A 24,769-nucleotide genomic window follows, 5' to 3' on the forward strand; every position below is an offset into this window, starting at 1 on the left:
AATTAACTATCCCTTTCAAAAGAAATGCATGGATCTTTTGGTAATACATTTTTGGAAGAATGGCGCATTATTTGAATAAAATGCAAAAGGACCCAATAGTTTCAGCCACATTTGTGTGTGCGCTCCAGTCCTGTCTATCTGGGATACATGGAGTCAAAACTCGATGCTCTGTTCTCAAAGTTAATATAGCTAAGGGTCTTTTAAGTGGCGTCGCCAATCTCATGCCCAGGGTGTTTCTAACTATCCAAAACGCACACATTCCTACTCTATAGGGCATAATTCTAAGGCAGATATTTCCTCCAGTCTAATATCCCCATTTCAGGAAGGCCAAAGACCAGGCAGTCTGGACGTTCTTTACACCCATAGTTAAGTACCTTTGCATCATCACATAAGGGGCTATCTGGTTCAGAGTCACTGCTGCAGTTTGAGAAATGGCTGCTGTTAGAGGGGGAGCCAGCATCTGAAGGCGGAGGAGTCAGCATTTCAGCTTTAATTCCATCAACCTCCATCTCCATGGAGATCCCAGCCGATGCCACCAGGTCCTTGAGTGTTTCTAAGAGAAGGATTATAAAAGAACAGTTAAGCTCAAAAGAGTCAGTGGCAGACACAGGTCAAGCCTCTGCACCCATTCTTAAAAGGACTCACTGTTCTTTTGAGCCACCATCTTTAGCGCCAGGTTCTCTTGTTTTAGCTTCTGATTGGCTTGCTGCAGGTAGCGGATGTAATCAATGGCTTTCTTCAGAACAGCCGACTTGTTGAGCTGCAGGTGCAGTTGGAATATAACAAAAAAAAAAGAAACTCTTAAGGATTAAAAGTAGCACACGGGCGTAAACGCCAACTGAAGGGGCGCTTCTTTACCTTGCCATCCTTCCCCACCACTAACTCTTTGAGTTCGATAATCTTGTCATTAATTGACGAGCGGTAGCGCTTCTCAATGGCATTGTGTGCAGTGCGCTTTTCCCCCTTGTTCGGCAGGCTCGACAGCTTGCCATTGGCAGGAATTCTGTTAATGGGCAGTTTGTCAGCATCCACCATCACAGGAACTGTGGTGAGAATTGTGCCGCCACTGACCAGCGCCTGGCAAACACACAGAAAATCAGTGAAAGGTCAACAAAATGGATTATAATTTGAGAAAATGACCAACTGAGTACAAGCAGCTGAGAGGCATCGGAGACCACAAATCCATTAAGGCAGGCCTACCTGGATTGAAGTGTTATGCCCTGGGGAGTTAGACGTGCTTAGAGTGGTGATGCATGGAGATTTGACTGCAGTGACCAAGGAGCTGCCGTCTGGCTTGAGTGTTGTCAAGAGCAGCGAATCGGCCTTGATGAATTGGGGCTGCAGAAGCACCTGGCATGGGACAAGTCAGAGGCACTTGAGCAACAGATGGCACACACTTACTCCAGAAACCTCACCAGCTTTCCAAGACTTACTGGAGAGACAGTGGATGAAGCGGAACTGACTGCTGTGGCCAGAAGCTGAGAAGCAGGGATTGTAACGGACTGGATCTGCTGTGGAGAAGCCAAGATGTTGGGCATCGGTTGACTGGCACCTGCTGACTGCACTGCTAGAGAAAAGAAAAGAAAAAGTCAAGTCCATTACGTCAATAAGCGGAGTAGATTAATTTGCAGGGCATACACATGCAGAGAGCAGGCCATCCTCTGTGTTCAGACACAAAGAGATAAGGCAGGAGATGCTTACTACACACCACCTCATAACCTTTTAACACTCTTATCCTGTTTGGGGTCATAGGGTGCAAGTGACTATCCTGACTGCATTGGGCACAAGGCAGGAGGCCAGTCCTGGATGGTGTAGACAACAAGCAGCTGACTCACAAAACATTAAAACAACTGTACAGCATGGAGGACTTACAGTCATATGAAAAAGTTTGGGAACCCCTCTTAATTCTTTGGATGTTTGTTTCTCATTGGCTGAACTTCCTTTTAATATCTGACATGCCTTATGGAAACAGTAGGATTTCAGCAGTGACATTAAGTTTATTGGATTAACAGAAAATATGCAATGTGCATCATAACAAAACTAGATAGATACATAAATGTGGGCACCCCAACAGAGATATGACATCAACACTTAGTTGAGCCTCCTTTTGCTAATATAGCAGCCTCTAGACGCCTCCTATAGCCTCTGATGAGTGTTTGGATTCTGGATGGAGGCATTTTTGACCATTCTTCATACAAAATCTCTCCAGTTCAGTTCAATTGATAGCTGCCGAGCATGGACAGCCTGCTTCAAATCATCCCATAGATTTTCGATGATATTCAAGTCAGGGGACAGTGACGGCCATTCCAGAACATTGTACTTCTTCCTCTGCATGAATGCCTTTGTAGATTTCGAACTGTGTTTTGGGTCATTGTCTTGTTGGAATATCCAAATCCTGCCTGCATAACTTCAACTTTGTGACTGATGTTTGAACATTATCCTGAAGAATTTGTTGATATTGGGTTGAATTCATCCGACTCTTGACTTTAACAAGGGCCCCAGTCCCTGAACTAGCCACACAGCCCCACAGCACGATGGAACCTCCACCAAATTTGACAGGAGGCAGCAGGTGTTTTTCTTGGAATGCGCTGTTCTTCTTCTGTCATGCAAAGCGCTTTTTTGTTCTGACCAAATAACTAAATTTTTGTCTCATCTGTCCAAAGCACTTTGTTCCCAAATAATTCTGGCTTGTCTAAATGAGCATTGGCATACAACAAGCGACTCTGTTTGTGACGTGAGTGCAGAAAGGGCTTCTTTCTCATCACCCTGCCATACAGATGTTCTTTATGAAAATTGCTCTGAATTGTAAAACAATGTACAGATACACCATCTGCAGCAAGATGTTCTTGCAGGTCTTTGGAGGTGATCTGTGGGTTGTCTGTAACCATTCTCACAATCCTGCTCAAATGCCGCTCCTGTATTTTTCTTGGCCTGCCAGACCTGCTGGGTTTAACAGCAACTGTGCCTGTGGCCTTCCATTTCCTGATTCCACTCCTTACAGTTGAAACTGACAGTTTAAACCTCTGAGGTAACTTTTTGTAGCCTTCCCCTACGCCATGAGACTGAACAATCTTTGTTTTCAGATCTTTTAAGAGTTGCTTTGAGGATCCCATGCTGTCACTCTTCAGAGGAGAGTCAAAGGGAAGGAAGCACAACTTGTAATTGACCACCTTAAATACCTTTATATCTCATGATTGGACACACTGGTCTATGAAGTTCAAGGCGTAACGAACTCATCCAACCAATTTGGTGTTGTAAGTAATCAGCATTGAGCAGTGACAGGCATTCAAATCAGCACAATGACAAGGGGACCCACATTTGTGCACAGCCAGTTTTTCACATTTGATTTAATTTCATACAACTAAATACTGCGTCACTAAAAATCTTTGTTCGGAAAACACCGCAGTACTCAGATGTTCCTAGGAAATGAAAGACATACCACTGTTATCTTGTTTGTTGAAAGGAGAGTCAATTATTATGCAGACTGAGAGGGGTTCACAAACTTTTTCATATGACTGAAATAAATTAAGCTGCAATTTCACAATTTTCATACCAACACACAAGAACACTGGGACACAGATGGAAACGTGTTAAGGGTTTATTTCACACAAATGTCTCACAGTTGTTCTTCACACAGAGAACCACATGGCACATGGGATAAGTTGCAAAGCAGTGTAGCATTTAGGAGTCTTTCAAAACTCAACTTCTTGTTATAGACTAGGTCATTAGAGCTGGCAAGCCTGTTGGGCTGAATGGCCTGTTCTTGTCAACAGAATTATGAAATCCTTTCGTCCTGGGTATGACGTTAATCTGCGTTCAGCCCTGCAAGCAGGTCCTCCAAATTACAAGGAAAACTTGTGGGTTGGTGGCAGGATTGGCACTCCATCCACTTTAGATATATAAAAAAAAAAAAAACAACCCTCACAGTGTCCCAGTGTGGTGCTGAAGTGTCACCTACTGCATTTGGGTCCTAATCCAGGTGCTTTGGCATATTAGGGGGCACAGAAGTGCAATATCAACACATGCTCTCAACTTTTCCCTATACCTTTGATTTATTTAGTATCTCTCTCTATGCAGGTTTACACATAAAAATGGAAAAAAAAATCTTTATCTCTGATCGACAAATCCTACAAAAGCGACTTTGTACAAAATCAGTAGATCCATGGCACTTGACAAAGCTAATAACTGGGCCATGTTTCATTAGGACTGATGGATTCACACCCAAGAACTCATATTGTAACACAGAGATGTCACTTTAGCAGTCATCAAAAAAAGATGTCTGAAACGTGTAAAAGCTTTAAGTTTCAAATCTGAACCCTAATCTCTCCCCCCCCCTATTAAATATCTCTATTATATAAAAAAATCCTACGACGAGACTTTTTTGAAGAGATTTTTTTTTTTTTTTTTTTTTTTTTTTTTTTTAAGTCCTGTGAGTTGAGACTTTGGCCATGAGATTTTTTCAAGTCCCGCCCTCCTCTCAACCATATTTAACCACGCCCACAGTCGTCTCACCTCTCATTGGTGTGAATACTTTTGACAGACACAGTTTCTGCTTTCTCAGCTCTTATAAATTTTAATGTTTTCCTCACTTTAAATTCCCAATTAAAGAAAACTTATTATGTCTAAACAAGGGGGGCTTCGCTCGCATACCCCCGGCGTTGGGTATCCTGAAATACATTAGTCAAGTTTGTTCGTCTTGGAGCCATGCCCGCTCTGCTTGCGGCATTTCAGACGCGCGTTGTAGGCGCCTGCGTTCATTGATTTTATCCAGTCGGGTTCGTGTTTGTATATCCGTCAGTCGAGCTCGTTCGTTTTGAACCCGTGCCTGCTTTGCTTCCGCAGTTTCAGACGCGCGTTGTAGGCGCCTGCGTTCATTGATCTTATCTAGGTGGGCTCGTGTTTGTATCGTTGAGCTATATTGTGTTTGAATTTGGTGTAAAGCGTTTTGTACAATCCCAAGCAGCACATTACTCCTAACTTCACCCCGCAGTAGTGCCACTCACAATATGACGGTGACGCCTGCACCCTTCGTACTATCTTTGTGGACCTGTGGGGCCGCTGTAGCCTCTTCCGTTTGAATCCGGGCTGCAGCGCAGAATCCTCTTTTTGGCGTGGCTGTGTCGGTGGTCGTTAGCTATGGGCGCCTTGTTGCTTCATTTCTCATTCACGTCAGTTGAGCTGTTTCGTTTTTGGGCCATGAGTCCTTCGTTCACGGTGGATACGACTTCAATTGCGGTTTATGAGACGTGCACTGTACACACCTACGCAGTATGTCTCATGGTCCCATCGCCGTGTACCTGCATCCATGCCATCCGGTTTACAATTCTCGGTTAGTAATATGGATCTTATTGAAGAATTTAATCACAAACAGTTATCAACAGAAGAAATGATTACACGAGCAATCCTAGCACCTAGAAACAATGAAGTCAAATGAATTCACGCGAAATTTGTTAATCGGTTACACAGCAAATTGGTTAAATGCGTATCAATAGACTCTGCTGAAACAGTTGGTGGTGATGTGCGGAAGATGAAAACATCAACTTACAATATCACGAAGAATATCTACAACCATTAAAACTGTCTGGTCTACCACCACACGAATTAGTGTAGAAAGAAGGATGTATCCAAGAAAGGTAATGTAGTACATCTTCAGGGTTATAAAATTAGACAACAAAGGAGATCTTGATATGCCATTCTACTGTATATTATATATTGTGGACACAAGGGGTCGCTGTTGCCCCTTAAACCCAACAAACAGACAGGCAGGACACAGGGTAAAAGCACCAAGAAGATATTTTTAAATTATTTTCTTCCTTTCCAGTGCCTCCAAAGCACCACAGCCACAATCAACACACAACTCAGCAATAAATACAATATTTTCTCTCCTCCACACCTCCCAGCAAGTGTTGTCCGCCTCCTCCCGACTCGGCTTGCTGGGTTCCAATCAGTCCTTTAAATAGTCTTTGACCCGGAAGTGCTTCTGTCCTTCCGACCACGTGACTGGCTGGCACTTCAGGGTCTAATAAAGAACTGGGATTTTCTTCAGCCCGGAAGTACCTCAGGGCTTCTGTCCTCGTGACTACCTCAGCTATAAGAAAAAGAATACGTCCTCAGGTCCTTCGACAGCTCCTCCTGGCGGCACCCAGCAGGGCTGTGTGTCTGAACTCCATGTCCCATAGTGCCACTGCAGTCCAGGGGAGCTACCATCTAGTGTCTTGGGGGAGGCAGTGTCCGGCCAGCTTTTACTATAATATTATATATATATGTGTGTGTGTGTATGAATATATATATATGTGCGTGTGTATGTATGAATATTAGATAGATAGATAGATAGATAGATAGATAGATAGATAGATAGATAGATAGATAGATAGATAGATAGATCGATCTATCTCCATCCATCCATTATCCAACCCGCTATATCCTAATTACACGGGGGTCTGCTGGAGCCAATCCCAGCCAACACAGGGTGCAAGGCAGGAAACAAACCCAGGGCAGGGCACTAGCCCACCGCAGAATAATTATATATATATATATATATATATACACACACACACACATACACATATATGTATGTATACATACATATCCACACACACACAAATATATGTGTCATGTTTACAGCACATATACGGACTGACAACTGAGATTATGCATTTAAAATGTAAAACTGCAGTGGAGAAGCCACGCAAATAAAGCACACACAATTCAACGCTCATCTTCTTGCCATCCTCTTTTTATGTATTCAACATTGCCTACTTTTATTTATTTATCTTTTGATAAAGTCTCTCCCACCCACTGCAAAGCCCTGCAGACTTTCTGGACTTCTGCACATATTCAAATGCTGGAGGCGATTTTCTCACAGCTGAGCAGCACAGTTCATTAAGCTCCAGTCCAACTGAAAGGCTCACAAAGGCCTCCCTGCTGTTGTCACTGTCAGGCTAAGCCGTGGACGCATAACCAGCATCAGCTACGCTGCAGTGCACTGTGGGAGAAGGTGGGACTGTAATAGCGCCATCTGGTGATTACTGTGTGGCTGTGCACCAACTATCTGTACCATGTGTAACAGAGGACTTTGGATCACCAGCACTGCACATATACACCATCTGCTCCCACCAAGGAGCTACATTCTGCCACTGCACATTAGGAGAGGTGGGGGGGGGGCCCCAACCGAGAAACCTTTCTCTGACCATGACAAAGGAGCTGGCCAGCATGAGGTGATGTAAGGAAGCAATGCTGGACGAGCCTGTCAGGACATCGACACTATGAACATTTATTTTGGCAGCAGGCCTCCTCTGGCTGTGTTCCTTGACGCCTCATGTGTTCTGCAGTTTAGCAAGCTCCTTGAGTAAGCAGTATGGCACCAGACAGGGACAGTGGAATGAGACAACAACATGCCAATAAAGCAGGTCATCTAGGGGAAAGCCAACTAAATGGGACCACCTACAAACCCTTCACGGCAGCTGAATGCACATCTACAGAAGACGAAAGAATACATAAAAAAAAAGTAAACTGAGCTTACCTGAAAAGCCACCCGAGGGCTGATAACCAATCAGCGGTGGCTGCTGTGGGGTAAACGGGGCAGCTGTCTGAAAGCCTGAAGTCATCATGGGCGCAGCAGGGGGACTTGGCTGTACAGACTGCTGTGGTCGTGCAAGCGGTGGACTCTGCTGCTTGGGGATCTGCTCCAGCTTGACGAGGTGCCGGGGCGAAGAGGAGCCAGGAGGTGCTGTGGCCGGAATGACTGGGGGAGCAGCAGGCTGGGGTGGTGACGGCTGGAAAACCTTGCTGCTTTCCACAGTGGGGCTCTTTGCTGGCTTACTGGAAGGCCCCAGCAACCCATCCAGGAGTGGTGAGCTGCTTGTTGCTTGCACAGGAGGAGGAGGAGGAAGAGGGGGTGGCGTCTCCTGCATCGTCACAAACGACTGATGGTCAAACAAGCTGGGAAACTCCACATCATGGCTGTTAATCAGCTGTAGCATATCTGTGAGGAAAGAGGGTGAGACAAAGAAGGTCATTCGTGGTCTGTCGGAATTCCGCGAAACCCAGACGTCTAATCCTATCAATTTCAATACAGGCCTACTTGCTACCCAACTGCTAGTAAATGTCCGGTCAACTTTAGGGTCTGTTCACTCAATGAACATCTCTGGCCATGACTGTCCAACACAATTCAAGGTTGAAGACCACACTCAACAATCTGCCTACATGTTATGAGTGATCTAAATTACATACAGCTGCAAAAAATGCTTCATGGTGGCATGCTCAATGAATGGCACTATAAAGAGATGACGGTCCATCGCCAAATTTGATCAAAGTCCTGTTCAACGCTGGCTGACGCTTTTTGCACCCAGTACTATTGGCGCAGCAATAAACTTCACACCGATTAGAAAATAAATGAATGGCCCATGATTTAGAGCAGGGTCGTGGAGGGCTGCAGTGGGTACAGGTTTTAATACTAACCCTTTTCCTAATTAGTGACCTGTTTTTGCTGCTAATTATCTTCTTTTGAGTTCATTTTAATTGACTTGTTTTTTAAGATTCCTTTCCCTGAATTTCTTCATCGTTCCTCTGAATTACTTCATTTCTTTCCTTCAACTGCACCCAAACAGAAATGAAATGTGAAGTGAGGGAGCCGACAGAAGACCAACGAAGTCAGGGCCTCAAACTCCAACCAATTTCACTCTAACCAGTTGCTTAATTAGAAGTCGAGTCTTGTTGTTAATTACACCCATTCTTTAATTTCAAGGCTTGTTGCTGCTCTCATTGTGCAATAACAGGCATGTCTGAAATTGCCGATTTTCTCTTTTCTAAGAGCTCTGTGAAAATGTTTTGTGGACCTGAGCAGATCAACGTTCCTGAGCCCTTCATCTTTCTTTCTTTTCAGATATTATATGATGGTCACAGCTTGCTGGGTCATGTTTTGGCTCATTTTATATCTCATTATGGTTTGGCATCTAATTAAGGAAAAAAAACAATTAAGGGGTCTTAGTCTTCAAGAGCAAGTCAATTACATTTAATTCAAAAGTCACTAATTAAGAAGATGGTTAGAATGAAAACCTGCAGCCACCGCAGCCCTCCAGGACTGGAGTTTGACATCCCCGATTTAGAGGTTGCATTATTGCTATCGAATGGCACTGACGGTTTGGTGTTTCTTTTTAATCTTGTTCTTTGCATTTTAAAGTCATAACAATAAAAACTGTATGTAAGGTGGAGTGGTACCTCTGAGGCGAGTTGTCTGCGCCAGTATCTGGAAGGTGGCTAGTTCAAATCCCATTACTGCCAGAAGGCATCCTACTCTGTTGGACCCTAAACCTGAAAATCACTCCAGGCAAAGGCTGACCCTGCGCTCTGACCTCCAAAGTTCATGTGAAAAGACAGTTTCCCCTCAGGGATTAATAAAGTATATCACAAAGTACTTTACATTTATTAGAAATGAGCGTGTGACGGAGTCTGGTATGGAAACTGGAATAGAAAACACAAAGTTTATTGGCCGACGTAGCAAACATTGTCTGTCCAATTGTGATACTCTCGGATATTCCGAAATCGTCGACTGAAGCCTAATCTTCCATGGCACACAGACACTTGGCTATGGGGTCGAAAGCAATTATTGGGTTACTGGAGTCGGAAGAAATGCACCGACTCCACCTGACCAAACTTAACTTGTACATTTACTTATTTGGCAGATGGCTTTATGCAAGGCGACTTACAACATTTATGACAAAATTGGTTGCGTGACTTTACTATATGTTACAATTTCCAATTCGACTAATTTTTACTTCTAGACTGGTGGTAAAAAAAATAGCCTTTTTTTTGTTTAATGTTACTCAGTGTTTGGAAGCCACAACAACATCACTACAGCCATTAAACCTGAACTTTAACAGGTTAGGGTGTAACAGAGAGACATTCAGGTGTCAACGTGTTGACCTTTGCTTTCCTTTATAATGCTGTTCAAAAAATGGAGAGTGAAACAGTAAAGAAAAAAAAATATATCTGTAGCTGTATTTACAGAAAAAAAATTAAAAGCTATAAAAACAGGAAGTGCGTATAATGTTTTAGGGTGTTTTGAAGTGAAGGAAGGAAGGAAAGCAAAGGTGAAAACTTAAAGATCACAGCCATTAAGGATAGATTATATTTGCATGTCATCAGACTTTTGCTTTCTTTCAGCAGGAAGACAAAGAATGACTGTAAGTACACACCGCCGGGATAGGAACAAAGGTGTGTGGCCTCTGGGGGTCCATATTTAAGTTACGCTCAAGTTTTCCTCAAGGATTTTAAGATACTAGCTGGTACAAACACTGAAAAATATAGGTGGTTGGATAGGGCGTTACTTCTTGACTGGCTCTTGTAAATATCTCTGTTTTTTTTTTCCTGTTATTATTATTTATATTTTATTGCCTAATATATGTCTCAACCTCAGATCAGCCCTGTTTATTGATGTAGCAAAGCAAGAACATACTAGGTTACCTTAAAGTTGATTGGGAAGAAATGAACCCCATAAGTTGTACTGGTCGAGATGTCAGATTTACAGTCTCGTACCAAGACAAAAGTGCTAAAAAGTATCCTGATGATTCACGCTGACAGCATGTGGTATGTTGTGTGCTTTCAATCAACGCAGCAAACACAGGAGTTTAATTACAAACAGAGGGGTAACGAGGAGGAGTTGGCGCTACCAGAAATTGAAGAGTCGCAGTCGAAGGCTTTGTGTACCAACTCCACTGTCCGGCTTGGCTAGCGCGGGGGTCAGACCCATATGACTGTGCCAACATGCCATTCAGAGTCTCCGTACCGCCAGCAAGAACGGATGGGTAAAGCAAAACGAATCAAACTACACTACTTACACTAGCAGGTTCTGTGGCCATGTATTAGTTGGCAAATTATCCGGTTGGTGGTTAATGGGTTTTGCTGGGGCAACAAAAAAAAAAAAAAAAAAAAACAAACAAAATCGAAAGTGGTCTCCCCTCGACTTTCTCGTATACTCAGATATGGGGATGGATATTTGAGAAGTAAATCGCAAGACAATGATTTTTATATTATGTACATTAAAGAGCCATCAACAATAAATTAAAACAAATTAATAATATATCAAACAATTATTATAAAAGTGAAGTTGAATAAATCGGACTCTGCAGCTGCATGAATAAAAGGTAAAGTAACACTTCCAGTTAGCGGAAATAGGCCAAAAGTTGATAGAAATCTACGTTTTATACCTAATACTTGTATGCAAAATTTGGTTGACTAAGTGGAAGCGTCTTTACATACACACACACACAGAGACAGACAGAGACACACACAATTCCAAAAATGATATTTTCAGACTCACGCAGGTCTAAAAATCAAGATTCATCAAAACCTCGAAATGGAATTTTTGGAGGACCACAATACTTTCCCAATACTTTGTACATGAGAAAGTAAAAAAGGTTCACTAGGTGGTACAAAAATGTGTAAGCACCTGCAGTCTGCCATTCCCTCGAGCTGAAACAGTCTGACAGATTCAAATATTAGACCCCATAAAAATAAATAAATAAATAAATATTTAGAGGTAAACTGACAGAGTGGCGCAGTGGAAGCGTTGCCTCGCAGTAAGGAGACCTGTGGTTCGCTTCACATGTGCTCCCTGAGTGGAGTTTGCATGTTCTCCCCGTGTCTGTGTGGGTTTCCTTACACAGTCCAAAGACATGCAGGATATGTGCACTGGCGATCCTAAATTGACCCAGTGTGTGCTTGGTGCGAGTGTGTGTGTGTGTCCTGCGGTGGGCTGGCGCCCTGCCCAGGGATTGGTTCGTGTGTGCACCCTGCCCGGGATTTGTTCCTGCCTTGCGCCCTGTGCTGGCTGGGATTGGTTCCAGCAGACCCCCATGACCCTGTATTGGGATATAGCGGGTTGCACGATGACTGACTGACTGACTGACAGAGGAAGAACGCCCTCAACATCCAGAAGACACTCTTTCTTTTTTGTTATTCTAAACTTTTTTCCTTGACTTCCTTCACATTTATTGATGCACCAAGAATCAGACAGGACAACTTTCCATGGTGTGACAGAGTCCTCCTGTTAGAACCATAAGTGACCACAAGTCAGATTTTGTGAAGATTCAAAGTGACACACCAGTCTGCTATACTCTAGGAATCACTTCTCCAACTCAGTAGAAACTTTCTCCACGTTCACTTCTGCCCTACAACTGTTCCTCTGTATTCCCAAATGTTTTTCCATGCAATGATAACTATGATTCAGAAATCATCTGGAGGGCACCCACTTAATTTTTGCTGATAATTTCCTTCTCTGCCTCTCCATAGTAAGAGCAGTAATCTCATCACTGCCGTTAACTTCCAGAGGGCATTGTCTACTGTGCACAAGACTCGTGTCTCCTGCATTTCAGGGTGCATGGTGTTATTTGAAGGCAGCTTGCTCCAAGTCCATCACAGCTGACCCACAACTCAGTGGGCAGACACCCCACAGGCCATGGCACACTGTTACAGAAGCTCTCTTGCTGCTTCTGCCGCCGTCCCTCTCTCAGTACACGTTACTGCCCCAAGACAACATGGCAGGTCTTACTGCGTTAAGCCAAGTCAAAAGCTGTTGCCCATTTCACACTTAGGTGTGCCCTTTGGTTTGGAAAGAGCTGAAAACCATGAGAACTGCTTGAAATCATTGATGTTAGGTAGAATGCCCAGAAGGGGGGCTGGGTGGTCTCGTGGCCTCGGAACCCCTGCAGATTTGGCCCTCTGGAATTTTTTTGTGTTTTTTCCATCCTCCTGGCCATCGGACCTTACCTTATCCTTTGTTACTTAGCATTGCCTAATCTTATTTTTATATTTTTCTTTCTTCATCTCGTAAAGCACTTTGAGTTACATCATTTGTATGAAAACGTGCTCTAGAAATAAATGTTGTTTACATCTTGGACTGAAGCAAGCATCGCAATCTTTCACTCTTGGCCGATTCAGTAGCAGATGGACTCTCTTTATTTTCTTTATGTTAGATGTTCAGACCTACCTTCTCATTGCCTCACGTCTCCAACATCTTCACAAAATGCGACTCCTGTCTTTCAAGTGGAACTGAACGTAAAACACACTTGAAATCATCCTTGAAAAAAATGACAAGACGTCATCCAACCCTGCCAGAAACTGATGCTAAAGTGATGGACGATTGCAAACCTTTTTTTAGATTACATAAACTTTATTAATCCAGAAGGGCAAATTCAAATGCATACCTCAGCAAAAAAAAACAACAGAATACAAAAGACACCGATTCAAAAGTACAATAGAAGGCAATAGAATAAAATCACAATACAACAAATATTCTGCTACAATAACTAGTAGATGGGGTCAGTATTATTTTCCTGTAGCTGGAGTGAAAGAAAGGGATGTTGGGAGGAAGCATTCAGCTGCCTAAAGGTAGCAGGCAGAAAAGACCCCCAGACGTGCACCTTGTTAGGCAGTGGAGGAATGAGTCTGTGGCTGAAAGTACTCCAAGGAGGGGCCACCCTGGATGGGATGGGCAGAATTGCTCAATTTTACCACCATGCTCTGTTCAAAAGCAGCATTTCTCAACCAGTGGGGGTCACACGTCGTTATCCACCTTTGAGTCACAAGCTGATAGATAGATAGATAGATAGATAGATAGATAGATAGATAGATAGATAGATAGATAGATAGATAGATAGATAGATAGATCCCAGTTCAGCAGCTGACTAAATCACGCCTTATATCCCCTGCTGTAACTCCATGTGGCTCACGCAATAAGAAAACTCAATCTTATCTTGTCATTACTTGCACTTGTTTCAAACAATGCCCTCTTTGACACACATCTTCATTTAAAATCCTCCTGTTAGGTCATCAGAGATTATAATTATGTTATACTAGGTCCTGAAGCCAAAGAGGGTTGAGCAGCAGTGCTCTGGAGTGTCCAGGGTCAGCTGGCTTTTATGAACGCAGTGCCTTTCAGAAGTCTCCAATAGTTGATCCAGGACAGCGAGAAAAGAAAAGCAGGACCACATCATCCATATGCTTTTAAGTTCTGTACTAGTTTCCAATCAAAGTTAAAACAATTCGGTTAACTTTTAATGGTCTAGTAAAGCCGCTAAAGGACATAAAATTTGACAAACGAGAGGAGACCATTCAGTCCATCAAGCCCATTTTTTTTAGCTAATAGTTGAGCTGTCCCAGTATCTCACCTCAAGATACTTTTTTAAAGGTTGTTATGGTTTCAGCTCCAACTCTATGGTTTGGTACCTCGTCCCAGACTCCCACAACTCTTTGCATCAAGAAGTGCTTCCTGGCTTCATTCCTAAATGCACATCCCCAAATTTACCCTGAGGTCCTCCAGTACATGATTAAAGAGCATCGCCATACCACAGCTGTTCACCGATCAAGCCCGTTATTTCCCAATTCCTTTTGCACAAGCCTAAGATTTACTGCATGCCAGATCATGTGGTGAACTTGCATCAAACCACCTACACATGAACACCAGCAAAACCAAGGAGCTGGTGGTGGATTTTAGGAGGCCCAGACCCCTCATAGACCTCGTGATCATCAGAGGTGACTGTGTGCAGATGGTGCTGACCTATAAATATCTGGGAGTGCAGCTGGATGATAAACTGGACTGGACTGCCAAAACTGATGCTCTGTGTAAGAAAGGACAGAGCCGACTATACTTCCTTAGAAGGCTGGCGTCCTTCAACATCTGCAATAAGATGCTGCAGATGTTCTACCAGACGGTTGCGGCGAGCGCCCTCTCCTACGCGGTGGTGTGCTGGGGAGGCAGCACTAAGAAGAAGGACGCCTCACACCTGGACAAACTGGTGAGGAAGGCAGGCTCTATTGCTGGCATGGAGCTGGACAGTTTGACATCTGTGGCAGAGCGATGGGCACTGAGCAGGCTCCTGTCAATTATGGAGAATCCACTGCATCCACTGAACAGGATCATCTCCAGACAGAAGAGCAGCTTCAGCGACAGACTGCTGTCACCGTCCTGCTCCACTGACAGACTGAGGAGATCGTTCCTCCCCCAAACTATGCGACTCTTCAATTCCACCCGGGGGGATAAACGTTAACATTATACGAAGTTATTGTCTGTTGTTACCTGCATTGTTATCACTCTTTAATTTAATATTTTTTTTTATCAGTATGCTGCTGCTGGAGTATGTGAATTTCCCCTTTGGATTAATAAAGTATCTGTCTACTTTTTCATCTCTAGGCTTATTTAAGCAGCTCTGTGTTCTTAATGTTACTTTTCCCCCTTTCTTTTACTTGTAAGCATTTTCAGATATTTACTTTATAAAGAGCTTTACTGTATTATTGATTCAGGACACCCCTGTGCTCCAGAGACCTACAACACTGTGTCAGGGCAAGATCCTTAGGATCCAAACTCCTTAAACTCTAAACAGGCGTCTGTGGCGTGACATGACACACACCTTATTAGCTGCAAACCGTTTTAAAACACGTAAAGCTGTAACCCTACCTTCCAGGGTGCACTCCATTGCCGGTTGCAAGTCGCTCTTTGCTAGTGGTCCCTTTTTTAAAATTTGCTTTCATCCCTTTTCTCTCTCTTCTTACATCACTTCACTCGGCGCGATGCTTAAATTTCAATCAAAGCGCGAGCGGGTGTCTGAAGCCACGCCCTCACGACAGCCGTCCCGCCCGCCCAGCACACGCCGGCAAGCGAACTATGAGGTGACTCCGCGCAGCCAATCACAGCACTCACTCCGGTTCGATACTTCCGGGTTGCCCGAGGTGACGAACGCGGGGTTATTGGCAGTCACGGGACGCCGAGCGAGGTTACTAGCGGTCATTTGATGCCGCGCGGGGGGTTACTGGCGGTCGCCGTGTCAAAAAGCGAGGTGCAAGTGTCGGGGTGCTGGTGTTCTGCTTCAGTATTAGCCGCCACCGAGAGCAGAGCGTAGTTATCAACATCCCGCCGGCATAGCAGCCACAATAAGCACCTTGCCATTGCATGCTGTAGTGCAGGAGAACTTTCCAGAAGGTAGGGAGCTCCCAGTCAATGCAGATCTGAGAACGGCGGGTACATTCAATAGCCATTTAGAGTCGGCAACGTTTAACGCTTGAGCGGCGCTTTGAGCCACAAAGAAGGGGCGCGCTGCACACTGTGAGGCTGGTGACCTTTGTCTCACTAAGTGAATGCCCGCCAGTAACCCACATGACGTCACTCTACATCTTGTATTTAGAAACAACAAAAAAAAAATAAAAAAAGGCAATGGAAACGGCGCGAAGGCACAACGAGTTCCCCGTTCACCACATTCCACTGACGAGCCCCGCTGTCATACGGTACGCATACTCACCATCTATATCGTTCAGCAAAGCACAGTCGATGTCGTTTGGCTCGTTAAGAACAAGGCTGGCATCGAGAGTGTACAGGGAAGCATCATCAAACGGTAGGGGGTCCATCTTAACCGGTGGCAAAGCCCCCGAGATTGGCACGGGGGTGCGGATGCGAGTCTTCAAATCCTTCAGTCACACTCTGTGTTGTGCTCCTTCCATACTAGCTAAACAAAGTTAAGCACAACTCAACCCTGCTTACCAGGAAACGCTCTCGGGTGACTGACATTTGAAATGGCCAATCAAGCGCGAAGGTAAGACGGCGCGGCTAATCACAGTTAGATAGAGAGGCTGCGTGGCCAATCCTGCGCGGCAGACTTACTGATCAGCCAATCGCTGTCGCGGCTGCTTGCGCAGATTGATGCCACTGTTTGCGAACTGAGTCGTATGAGTCACACACAGCTGTCGCCGAGACCACGGGAGGCAATGGGAATGAACAGGAATCAAAGTCCTCCTCTGTTATATTGGGAGGGGGTTTGTTTTTGGTTGGGTACATGTTGGTACAGGGAGAAAATAACAGCACACAACGGCAGCAGGTGAGTAGCTAATTACCACTAAACCTGGAACAGTCATGCGGTTACAGTGGAAACAGCATTTCACTTTGTGCTGGAAAAGTGGCAGCATTAGTACCAATGTTATTGGAAAAGACACGAGCTACCCAGTGACACTGATCTCTAAAGCACCACCTGAGTCAAGCCAAAATTCCCCTAGGAGACAAATAAAGAGCTATTTATCTATCCAAACATATCGTATTTCCAGCTATGTATAATATAGTGACTTTCACATCTATCTATTTATAATATAGTGCTTTTCAGGAAAGGCACACCAAAATTAATTAGATTAAGCTGGGTTGAGAATGTTAGATTATAGGCATGAAAGTCACTACATAATGGATGGATAGATTGATAGATGTGAAAGGTGCTATATGATAGATAGATAGATGGATACATCAACATCTGCAATAAGATGCTGCAGATATTCTATCAGACAGTTGTGGCGAGCGCCCTCTTCTACGCAGTGGTGTGCTGGGGAGGCAGCATTAAGAGGAAAGACGCCTCACGCCTGGACAAACTGGTGAGGAAGGCAGGCTCTATTGTTGGCATGGAGCTGGACAGTTTAACATCTGTGGCAGAGCGAAGGGCGCTCAGCAGGCTCCTATCAATTATGGAGAATCCACTGCATCCACTAAATAATGTCATCTCCAGACAGAAGAGCAGCTTCAGCGACAGACTGCTGTCACTGTCCTGCTCCACAGACAGATTGAGGAGATCGTTCCTCCCCCAAACTATGCGACTCTTTAATTCCACCAGGGGGGGTAAACGTTAATATTTAACATTATACATAGTTATTGTCTGTTTTTTTTTTTTTTTTTTCACCTGTATTATTATCATTCTTTAATTTAATATTATTTATTGTATCAGTATGCTGCTGCTGAAGAATATGAATTTCCCATCGGGATTAATAAAGTATCTATCTATCTATCTATCTATCTATCTATCTAGATAGATAGATAGATAGATAGATAGATAGATAGATAGATAGATAGATAGATAGAAAAGGCTCTATATAAGATAGATAGATAGATAGATAGATAGATAGATAGATAGATAGATAGATAGATAGATAGATAGATAGAATGAGGGTTATGTCTCATTGTCTTCTTGCATGGAGTTTGCATGTTCTCTTTGTATGCGCTTGGGTTTCCTCCCACAGTCCAAAGACTTGAAGGTTAGGCAGATGTTGTGTGTGTGTTTATTCAAGTTCACCCTGCAGAATAGCATTCTATCCAGGAATTGTTCTACCAAAATTAATCAGGTCAGCTGACTCCATGAATTCTTTTAAAAAACAACTCAAAACTCATCTGTTCAGGAAGGCTTTTAGCTCTATTTGACTTTATTACCCTTCTCTCAGTTTACTTCTCTGTCAAGATGCTCATGTAACCTGTGTGTGTGTGCTAGACCATCAATTGTGTTGTCTGTTTCTTTTTTTTCAGAGTTCACTGTCTTAATCTAATTTATTTATTTATCTGGTTTGTACAATGCTATATACTGTATACGCTGCCGTTCTTTATTATATTCTGTAAGTGCCTTGAGCATGGGAAAGGCGCTATATAAATAAAATGTATTATTATTATTATTGTGATTATATGCTTACTGGGATAGGCTCCAGCTTCTGTGCAACCCTGCTAAGGATGAAGAGGTTTTGGAAAATTGATAGATAGATAGATAGATAGATAGATAGATAGATAGATAGATAGATAGATAGATAGATAAGGCACTGATAGATAGATATGTGAAAGGCACTATATAAGAGATAGATAGATCTCATTTTATTTGTCCCTGGGGGAAACTTGGCTTTTATCAGAAGCTCAATAAATAAATTAAAAAACACATTACAACTAACAGCAAACCCCCAACCCCACATCAGAAACACTATTATATCTTTTCTTTATATCGTGCAGTTTCCGACGTCACTCCGTCATTGCAAGGTAACTGACGGACTCTGCGCCCCCCAACTCCACATTGTCAGCCGGGCGCATGGGCCACACGGTAACCGCCCCCACTTTCGCAGTCAGGTGGGCAGGGCTGCAGGGTACGGGAGCTAAAGGGGTGTGTTCCCCAGAGCCAATTACGAGTAGAGAGAGGCGGGACTTGCTAAGCGAGGTTTGGTAGCACCGCAGGGACAGCCCCGCTAGTAGAGCCAGTGAAGAGGACCAATCAGAAGCCGAGCCGGGAGTGGGGTGATTCTGTGTCACCAGCGGCCAGGGCTCCTTGATGACATCATGTTCATTCCGAAATCCGAGGCCAAGACGACTCCACTCCTAACCTGTCGGATAAACCGAATGCGAGCTTCCAACTAGTCCTGGAGGGGTTACTACAGGGCAGGAACGTATTCTGGAAACAGTGATGACTTGAGGGAGATCATCGGACTCAGTAACATTTAATGCTGGTGGCGTAGCGCTGCTTCTGAACACTCCTTACCCCTCGTACTTGATTCGCGTCTTTAATTTGTGCCCGATGTACGTATAAAGCATCCACTTTTGGTCGCGGTACTCAGCTGTGACACCGACTCCCCAAAGTTGCTTCCTCTGAACTGCCCCCCTTGTAGTGTGTGTAGCCGTGCGTGTGCGCCTGTAATGCTAGAGGCATTGGCTCCGCGCTCCCTTGTGTTCGGAAATGGGCGCACATTTGCTCGTACCGCTCAGTAATACGACTTGCCGCGAAAGACGCTATAATCAGCTACTGTGTTTACACGTACTTTGCTTTTTATTTTGTGCTCGTACTGTGATTGCGTGCACTGTCTGAGCTAATTTCTAACAGGTCATCAACCATCTTCCCTTATGCTGAATGGAGCTCACTTTGAGTTAGACATTATGTACAAATTATCTTGTAATTCAACTCGTTTTTTATATAGAAGTTGCGTGTTGTAGTGGTTAAAGCCTTGGACTGCAGACCCTAAAGCTGCGTATTCAGATCCCACTTTATGGACATTGTGTGACACTGAGCAAGTCACCGCACCTGCCAGTACTCCAAAACAAAAGAAACAGAACCAAATGTATCAAAACTTGTAAGTCACCTTAGGCGTCAGCCAAATAAGAAATAATCTGGGTGGCACAGTGGCAGCGCTGCTGCTTTGCAGTGAGGAGACCAGCATTCGTTTCCCTACGTGGAGTTTGCATGTCCTTCCCGTGTCCGTATTGGTTTTCTTTCAGGTGCTTCAGTTTTCTCCCACAGTCCAAAGCCATGCAGATTGGGCGAGCTGTCCCTCGATCCGTGTGAATGTTTACCTTGTGATAAAGTCGCTATGCTGGATGTGTTTTAGGCTGCTAGGCCACATGTTAGGGTTACTGCCCGGGCTTAAGTTTGCTCGTTTGTTTTTTTTTTGGTGTTGTTTCTAAATACATTTGTGTATTAAGTTAGTAGTTGTTTTGTCTTTATGTGCAGCTAGCTTTGTGTGAACTCTGGGACAAAAAAAGCAACCCGATGACTGCCTAGCATTTTTATTATATTTGTGAATTTGGAGAGGCGTCAACACGGACGTGCGGTCAGAGGAGGCAGAGCCTTACCTGTCATCTTGAAAATTAAAAAAAAACTACTAATAATAATGATAACATAAAATAAACGTGTCCACTGGTCTGTGCTGTAAATTTGTTTTCTTTAGGATTCCAATAATTTATATTTTTTTATAGTCGAAATCGCCGACTTTGCGCATTTCCTGTTCAAATACAGGAGAGAAACGCGACGAGCCTCACCTCACCTCGGACTGCGCTCTCCTTCACACACGGAGTTGATGCCTGCATTGGCGCCTGCCTGTTGCGGTCTCTCTGTATGTCGCCAATATAATGTATGCAGACACGTTTATTATACACCCTGACTTTCCCCAGTCTGGCTAAAATATTTAATGAATGTGTGTGACATATTTAGTCTTGCTGATCGGACATAAAACCGCAGTGAAAAAGCACAAGGTGAGACAGACAGTACCCGGCTGCCCTGAAGGGGGCGCATGTGAGCCAAACAGGTGCGCGGTGCTGCTCTTCTTAGGGCGGCGCAAATAAGTTCACGACTTCAGAAAGTCAAACGGACCGCAGCAGTGCACTTATTTTTATTTTTGTTCCGACTGACTGCCAACATGGAAGATTAAGATTTTTAAAACTAAAGGAAAATAAGGAGGACTTTTATAAGAAAGTGACGGAGATTTTCGTGTCGAAGGATAGGCGCATGGACTTCATCCTCTTTAATAAAATCCCTGTGTGCGTCCAGGTGTCCATGTGTGTCTGCGTCTTCTGGTGAAGTGCGCATGCGCGATATTACTGTCAGAGAAAGTTCCAGGCGTTTTACGGAAATACAAACCAGTATTGCTGCGAGAGGAAATTAAAGGTACACAATACAGTGACGCATATTACAGCCACATACAAGCCAGTATTACTGTCAGAGGAGATTAAAGGCATATTACCGACGCGCACGCCTGTATTACCGCCAGAGAAAATTAAAGGTACATTATGGACGTACAAGCCAGCGGAAGCACAAGACAGTATTACTGTCACAGAAAATTAAACACACACAATAAACGGCGGCAGCCCACGAAGAACGGTCAGCTCAGCAAGTGAACATCAACAAAAGAAAGGCTGAAAGAAAGAAAAATACGACCAACAAAAAGAATGAGTTCAAAGTCCCTTTCCATTTAATATAGACTGTTCCTTCTAATGTTTATGCACTACTGTTCTAGCGCTCGTTATTGTAACGGGCTAAATGACTAGTATACAAATAAAAGACCATAAACCGTTTTCAATTTTACAAAAAAAATGGGATCAGACCAAGAAAAAAAAAACCCAATATTTAAAAACTAAATTTTGACCTTAAATAAAATATTCTTTCGTTTTTCTTGTTATCCTTTTGTTGAACAGTCTGTATTAAAATTGATTAAAGCATTAGAACTAATAGCTTTTAAAAACAACGAAATATTGTAATTAAGGTCAAAATTGAAATCTTTTTTTTTGTACACCTCTTTATAATTTCATTTGTATTTAAATGAGTGTGAATTGTGGAATTGCGAAGGCAAATTTAGAACACATGGAGGGTGAGGAGCAAATGCGCTCTCTCCGCTCTCTTTATAAAGGTAACGTTTTCTTAGTCATATATGCGCCTTACCTCTAGGATGAGATATGAAACATAACCAGCATTAATGTGCCAATTGAATAGTCAATAAGCTACTCTTTGGGGTTCATAGATTTGTAAATGTCACTCTGAAGGAGTCACCAGCCATGAACCTCACCGCACGTCAGCTCTTAATGACCACAGTGCTGAGGACCCACCTGTTCTTGCTGCTCCACTGGCCTTCCTCATGACATCATGTTGTAGCCGTATGGCTGGCACACGAGTCCCATTACTCTTTGGTGAAAATCCCTCCAGACGGCCAACGTTTGCAGTGAAAACTTCACGCCTTGCCCTCCGTTGCTGAGGTGTTTCACTTGCACATTGACCTGTGGCTTTTGCTTCCTTTCGCCGTTGTCTCTCTTCGTTTGTGTCATTAGCACGATGTCGCTGTTCCGCGGTGGCATTTGCTGCACACACTTCTTTCGTAGTGAAAAGTGTTGTCAAAATCCAGTCCTCTGAATCGATTCGTTTCTTCATTAAATGGCAGCCAAAGAGAAATGAGATGTGAAACGAGCCGACAGATGGGCAGATAAAGTGGGGCTTCAAACGCCAACCAGTTTCACTCCAACTAACCTCTTAATAAGAAGCCGATTCTTGCTGTTAATTAAACTCGTTATTTAATTCCACGGCTTGTTGCTGCTCTCATTCTGCCACAGCAGACTGTTGATTTTCGTTTTTTCCTAAGACCACCGTCAAGATGTTTTAGTAACCTGAGCAGACCAACATGACCGAGACCTTCTTCATTTTCAGGTGAGCTGGTCATGTGGCGGCTCGCTTTGGGTCTCATTATTGTTTGGCTGTTAGTTAAGGAAAAAGAAACAACTAAGGGATAATTAAAACTAAAGCAAAAGTTAATTAGCAGCACAAATGTCTCACTAATTAAGAAGATGGTTAGAATGAAAATCTGCAGCCAGTGCGGCCCACCAGGACCAGAGTTTGACACCCCAGGTCTTGGACCATCTGAACATAAACCTGATCCCCTTCCTTCATCACTGGTCACACTTTCATCCACTGCAGGATTTGCACACGGATCACAATTCACTAATATTTGTTGCAGACAAAGTCATCGAAGAACTGCTCGGCGTCGTCGTACATATGTCAGTACCCACGTGGTGTACCAAATGCACCATCTGGAACTGGCGACTGGGCATCCACTCCTAAAACTGGCTGGGGGCTCTCACTGGAGAGACACCATTGCGAAAAATTTGAGGAGAGATGGCGGATGCTGCCGGTAAGTTCAAGTGAAAGGACGTTGGACAGAAATAACGAGGATTGGTGTACAAAGTACGCCAGTGTGAGTAGTTAAGGGCTTTAAGTCCCATCTTGGGCCTGGCAGGTCTACACTGGTGACCAAAAGGTTTGGGAATGAGACAAATATGAATTTTCACAAAGTCTGCTGCCTCAGTGTTTGACGGCCATTTGCCGATATTCCAGAATGTTCCGAAGAGTGATTAGATGAATTGTAATTCATTGCCATGAAAATGAACTTCGTCTCAAGAAACGGTTCTATTCAATAAGGGCGTGCACAAAAAGGTGAGCTTCAAAAGGGCGACCTCAATTGGGCACAGCGAATAAAGGCAAACGCAACAAAATTATTACAGAAAATTTATTAGATAAAGGCAATGATTGAACGCATAAAAAGGCAAAAGCAAGAATATTAAAACATTCGCTCAATTGAGGTCGCCCTTTTGAAGCTCGCCTTTATTGAAGGATACCCAAGAAACCACTGCACGTCAGTCCTGCCACTAAAGGACCTGCCGACATCACTTCAGTGGTCCTCTCGTTAACTCAGGTGAGTCGAGGACGAGGGTGGAGGTCACGCTGTCACGCTGATTGAGTTGCAATAGAGAGGTGAAGAAGGCTTCAGTGCGCCCAAGAAAGTCCAGGGAGTGCCAGGACCGACCGTCTCCTAAAGTTGATTCAGCTGCGGGCACCGCCAGGGCAGAGCTGGCTCAGGAATGGCAGCAGGCAGTTGCGAGTGTGGCAAAGACTTTTGGAGGATGGCCTGGTGGGTATCAAGAAGGGCAGCTAAAAAGCCAAGAAAAACATCAGGGACAGACTCATATTCTGGGAGTGGACTACTGAGGTCAAGTCATCTTCTCTGATGAATCCACTTTCTGATTGTTTGGGGTATCTGGGGAAAAAAACATGAGCGGCGCTACCATCAGTCCTGTGTCACTCCACCAGTAAAGCATCCCGAGACCACTCATGTCAGCCAAGGCAGTGGGCTCACTCACAATTTGGCCTACGAACAAAGCCATGAATAAAGAATGGGACCACAACATCCTCAGACAGCAACTTCTGCCAACCATCCAAGAACAGTTTGGTGGCCAACATGATGGAGCACCGGGCCATAAGGCAAAAGTGAGTACTAAGAGGCTCAGGGAACAAAATATCAACATTTGGGGTCCTCAATACCATTGAGAGGCAGGTGGACAAACAAAAACCCACCAATTCTGACAAACTCCAAGCATTGATGATGCAAGAATGGGCTTCCATCAGTCAAGATTTGGCCCAGAAGTTGATGGACAGCATGCCAGGGCGAATTGCAGAGGTCTTGAAAAAGAAAGAAGAGCCAACCCTGCAAATATGGACTCTGTGCATAAACTTCATGGAATTGTCAATAAAAGCCTTTGAAACTTCTGAAATGCTTGTAATTTGTACTTCAGTATACCAGAGAAACATCTGACAAAGATCTGAAGCAACCAACTTTGTGGGCACCAACACTCTGGTCCTTCTCAGAACTTTTGGCCACGACTGTACAGCTGTGGAGCACTCAGTGTGTG

The 24,769-nt window shown here is 43.9% G+C and overlaps 2 protein-coding genes across 4 annotated transcripts in view; one reads left to right on the forward strand and one right to left on the reverse strand.

Annotated features, from left to right (window-relative positions):
* Nucleotides 1–16,559, reverse strand: part of srebf1 (sterol regulatory element binding transcription factor 1) — a 29,243-nt gene extending 12,684 nt beyond the window's left edge. Inside the window, exons 1-7 of one of the 3 annotated variants that reach the window (XM_028814233.2) lie at nucleotides 16,293–16,559; nucleotides 7,523–7,984; nucleotides 1,434–1,564; nucleotides 1,201–1,350; nucleotides 859–1,077; nucleotides 646–760; nucleotides 375–553 (exon numbers count right to left, since the gene is read on the reverse strand). In XM_028814233.2, the coding sequence (XP_028670066.2) occupies nucleotides 375–553; nucleotides 646–760; nucleotides 859–1,077; nucleotides 1,201–1,350; nucleotides 1,434–1,564; nucleotides 7,523–7,984; nucleotides 16,293–16,398 (1,362 nt within the window). In that variant the 5' untranslated portion in view covers nucleotides 16,399–16,559. Of the gene's footprint in view, nucleotides 1–374; nucleotides 554–645; nucleotides 761–858; nucleotides 1,078–1,200; nucleotides 1,351–1,433; nucleotides 1,568–7,522; nucleotides 7,985–15,454; nucleotides 15,815–16,292 lie in introns of those variants that run through there. The other 2 variants (XM_028814230.2, XM_028814234.2) reach the window with 2 other exon arrangements.
* LOC114661106 (retinoic acid-induced protein 1) overlaps nucleotides 1–24,769 on the forward strand; it is a 684,250-nt gene that overhangs the window by 193,896 nt on the left and 465,585 nt on the right.

Source organism: Erpetoichthys calabaricus, chromosome 11, assembly GCF_900747795.2.
Source record: "Erpetoichthys calabaricus chromosome 11, fErpCal1.3, whole genome shotgun sequence".
NCBI classification, from domain to species: domain Eukaryota; kingdom Metazoa; phylum Chordata; class Cladistia; order Polypteriformes; family Polypteridae; genus Erpetoichthys; species Erpetoichthys calabaricus.